The 4125-nt window shown below is 42.0% G+C and overlaps 2 gene segments (V, D, J or C); both read left to right on the plus strand.

The window, feature by feature from the left end:
• The first annotated feature begins 419 nt into the window (after nucleotides 1-419).
• On the plus strand, nucleotides 420-1352 carry LOC116516774. The segment is given in 2 exon segments: nucleotides 420-456; nucleotides 1021-1352. Coding segments are annotated over 2 exon segments (369 nt in total).
• Nucleotides 1353-3315: 1963 nt separating this feature from the next.
• Nucleotides 3316-3916, plus strand: LOC116516775. The segment is given in 2 exon segments: nucleotides 3316-3379; nucleotides 3585-3916. Coding segments are annotated over 2 exon segments (381 nt in total).
• Nucleotides 3917-4125: the final 209 nt, after the last annotated feature.

Here is a 4125-nt window from a genome sequence, read left to right on the forward strand (position 1 = left end):
TTCTCTGTTTTAACGCCACACGGAAATCCTATATCAGCCAACCACCAGATGCATCTGATGAAGAGGGCTGCAGCTCATAAATGTTTTGGGCTTTTAACATTATATGTTTCTTCTGCAAAGGTCTATAATCGTCCTGATTTTGGGGAAAGCCTCTAGGAAGTGCCATGGATCGAGCTTCCTTTTTATATTATGGCAGGACCCCAGCTCCAAAGTTAATAGTCCATGTGGCCACTGGACTGGATTTTTGTCCACTCTTGGAGATCCCCCTCGATGAGCACAACAACTTTTCAGGAAAACATGAATCAGTAACCTAACATAGATGGTTGTCATTCCTAATATCCCTGAAATAGGTCACAATTTCCCTCAAAAGCTGAGACGGATCTGTCTCAGCCTGAACAAGGAAGGATGGAGGAGATAAAATGAGGACAAGTCTCATGAATGCTTTCTACACCTCAGGTGAGGTGAAGTCCTTCCTCAATGTTCTCGCTGAGCCAAACAAGATGGTCCGTTGAAAAGCTGCATCAGCAAATCATAATCCTCAAAGAGAATTGCAGAATAACAGAGTTGGAAGGGACCTTGGAGGTCTTCTACTCCAACCCCTGCTCAGGTAGGAAGGTACCTTCAAGGGAAGGTCTTTCCTTTGATTTGAAGCTGGCTGTGATATCCGAGGAAGATACATCTAGGAGGCAGATCATTTGCATGAATTTGAATTCCTCACTGACAAAAGGCTTAATAGCAGAGAGCACATCTGGATCTGCAGACAATTCACTTCTGACATCATCTTCAACCATGGCTTGGTTGCCTCTTCTTCTCATCTTCTCCTCTTCCTTTATGGGTAATTTATACCTTGAGATTCTACTAAAAATTGTTGTGACTATAGGCTTCCTCTGTCTACTGATAATTCAGACATTGATTTCCTAATTTCTGTTCCTACCACACACTTCTTCTGATTGAAAGGTCTCCATTGCTTAAGTGGACATTGTGCTTATAGTCTTTTCTGTCTTCTTTGTGGTCTTTCAGGAACTTTTTCTCAAGTTGTCCTGACTCAACCAGAATCTGTGTCTGGATCTCCTGGAGGGACAATCCGAATCACTTGTACTACAAACAGTGGAACACTTAGTGGAAGAGATACCTCCTGGTATCAACAGAAGCCTGGAAATGCCCCCAAACTCCTTATATATGATGATACCAGCAGACCCTCTGGAATCCCAGAACGATTCTCCGGATCTCTTGAAAACTCTGAAACTTCTGCCGTGTTAACTATCTCCAATCTTCAGGCAGAGGATGAAGCTGATTATTATTGCATGTATTATATAGGTGGTAGCAAGTGCACAGTGATACAATCCCATTGAAGAGCTGAACAAAAACCTTGTAGCTGTTTACCTCCAATATGCATGACTTGCAAATGTGTGACATCTTGTTCTTGGTTCCTCAAAGTCTTCCCAAGCTGTCAGGTGTTTCCTCATGCCTGTCACTCCGCTTTAGACTCTTGGGGAATACGATGACATCTGAGTTTTAGGAGGATGCTCCAGTTGGACTGGGACTTTATAGTGGGGGATGGAATGGGATCAGTTGACCTATGTCTACATCTCATTTAGCATACAGATTCCCTCAGAGCACCACATAATATCCCATTTGGAGACATATTGCCCATCTTCATCCCACATTCCAACTATGGGTTGGGCTTCTTTCCTCCTGGTCTTATCAACCTTCTGATGTGGACAACCACTTTGGGGTTCTTATTGGTCATTTCTGTTCAGGGAGGCTTCTTCTGAGTCCATCACACTTTCCTTTTAGATCTAATGTTTCTCTCCCTTTGAAATTACACCTCCTTGGTGGAAACTGTTCTTTACTCTTTGCTTCCTTTCAAGATTTTGGCCCTGTTAGTCTTATATCTTGATGGGCCACCAGGTCTTATCTTAGTATGGTAGTCCCTGTAGCAGTGGTGGGTTTCAAAATTTGTTTGAACCTACTCTGTGGGTGTGGCCTCCTTTGTGGGAGTGGCTTGCCGCCCATGTGACTGGATGGGAGTGGTTTGCCGCCCATGTGACAGGATATGAAGATGCCGACGACACTTGTCAGAACCACGTTAAATTACCTCACACACAGCACTGCCATGCATAAGAATATGATGTAAACTTGTTTTTTAAAAGGCATCTTTGGTTTGCGTTAAAACAACTTCAACAGACGCAATGTTCTGATTGCACCACAAACACAGTAGTCATCCTTACCTTTCACAGAGGCACTGAGTTTTATAAATATGAGCATGATAGTGTAGAATAATCATATCCAAGGACCAGTGGTGGGTTTCAAAAATTTTTGGAACCTCTTCTGTAGGTTCCTTCTCATCCACCTCCATTAGGGTCATGAAAAAATAGATTTCAACATGTTATTTCCATTTGATGTCGGTCACTATGCTTCATCTTTATTTTGACAAAGAGAATCTTGGCATATCCTTTGCCCAACCCCCCAAAATTATCTTGAGGCTTAGGTGACATAACCAGTAGAGGTCAGGATTGCCATGTTTTCGAAACTTAGTCTGAAATTTTAGTCCCCAGAGTCCTAGTTTAAGGCGGCTTCTAATTCAGGCTGTCAGAAGCAATGAGAAAATGTGTTAATTCCCTTCTCAATGGTTACAAGAGGCAGAAAACGGATAAAAATCAAAATATAACATTATGCATGGAAAAGAGTTTGAATAATAATCGATATAAAGAAATAAAGAAATGGATTGAACTTCCTGTTTATATTATGGTGGGACACCAGCTCCTATCTTAGTAGTCCATATGGCCACTGGTCTGGATTTTTGTCTACTCTTGGAGATCCCCTCGGATGAGCACAACAACTTTTCAGGAAAACATGAATCAGTATCCTAACATAGATCGTTTTCATTCCTAACATCCCTGAAAGAAGTCACAATTTCCCTAAAAAGCAAAGAAGGATCTGTCTCAGTCTGAAGTAGGACGGATGAAGGATGTTAGATGAGTACAATTCTTATGCCCACTTTCTACACCACAGATAAGCTGAAGTCCTTCCCAAATGTTCCCACTCAGCCAAACAGGATGGTCCCTTCAAAAGCTGCATCAGGAAATCATGATCCTCAAAGAGTTGGAAGAGACCATGGAGGTCTTCTAGTCCAACCCCTGCTCAGGCAGGAAGGAACCTTCAAGGGATGGTCTTTCCTTTTATCTGGAGCAGGCTTTGATATCTGAGAAAGATTCAATGAACAGGAAGATCATTTGCATGAATTTGAATTCCTCACTGGCCAAAGGCTTAAGAGCAGAGAGCACAGCTGGATCTGCAGACGATTCGGTTCTGACCTCATCCCCAACCATGGCTTTGATGCCTCTTATCTTGGCTATCCTTTCATCTTCCTTTACGGGTAATTTGTGTCTTGGGATTTCTACTCTAAAATTGCCTTGACTATAGCTTTCCTCTATATTATTTCCTCTATATCAGCAGAATTACGTGTCTACTGATAATTCAGAGATCCATCTCCTGATTTCTATTCCTACCACACATCTCTCCTGATTTAAGTGAAGATTTTTGCTGATAGAGTCTTTCCTGTCATCTTTGATGTCTTTCAGGAACTTTTTCTGAAGTTGTCCTCACTCAACCAGAATCTGTGTCTGGATCTCCTGGAGGAACAATCCGAATCACTTGTACTAAAAACAGTGGAACACTTGACACAGGGGATTCCTCCTGGTATCAACAGAAGCCAGGAAATGCCCCCAAACTCATTATATATGGGGACAGCAGCAGACCCTCTGGAATCTCAGAACGGTTTTCCGGTTCTATTGAAAACTCTCAAACATCTGCTGTGTTAACCATCTCCAATCTTCAGGCAGAGGATGAAGCTGATTATTATTGCCTGTATTATGTAGGTGGAGGGAAGTGCACAATGATACAATCCTATTGAAGAGCTGAACAAAAACTTTGCACCAGGTAATGTCTGATATGCATGACTTGCAAATGTGCGACATATTGTTCTTGGTTCCTCTAAATCTTCCCAAGCTGCCAGGTGTTTCCTCAATCCTGTCCCTCCGTTTTAGACTCTTGAGGATATGATGACATTTGAGTTTCAGAAGAACCTTCTCTCATTTTTTTTAAAAAATAAACACCTCTTTT

Source organism: Thamnophis elegans, chromosome 13 (assembly GCF_009769535.1).
Source record: "Thamnophis elegans isolate rThaEle1 chromosome 13, rThaEle1.pri, whole genome shotgun sequence".
NCBI lineage: Eukaryota > Metazoa > Chordata > Lepidosauria > Squamata > Colubridae > Thamnophis > Thamnophis elegans.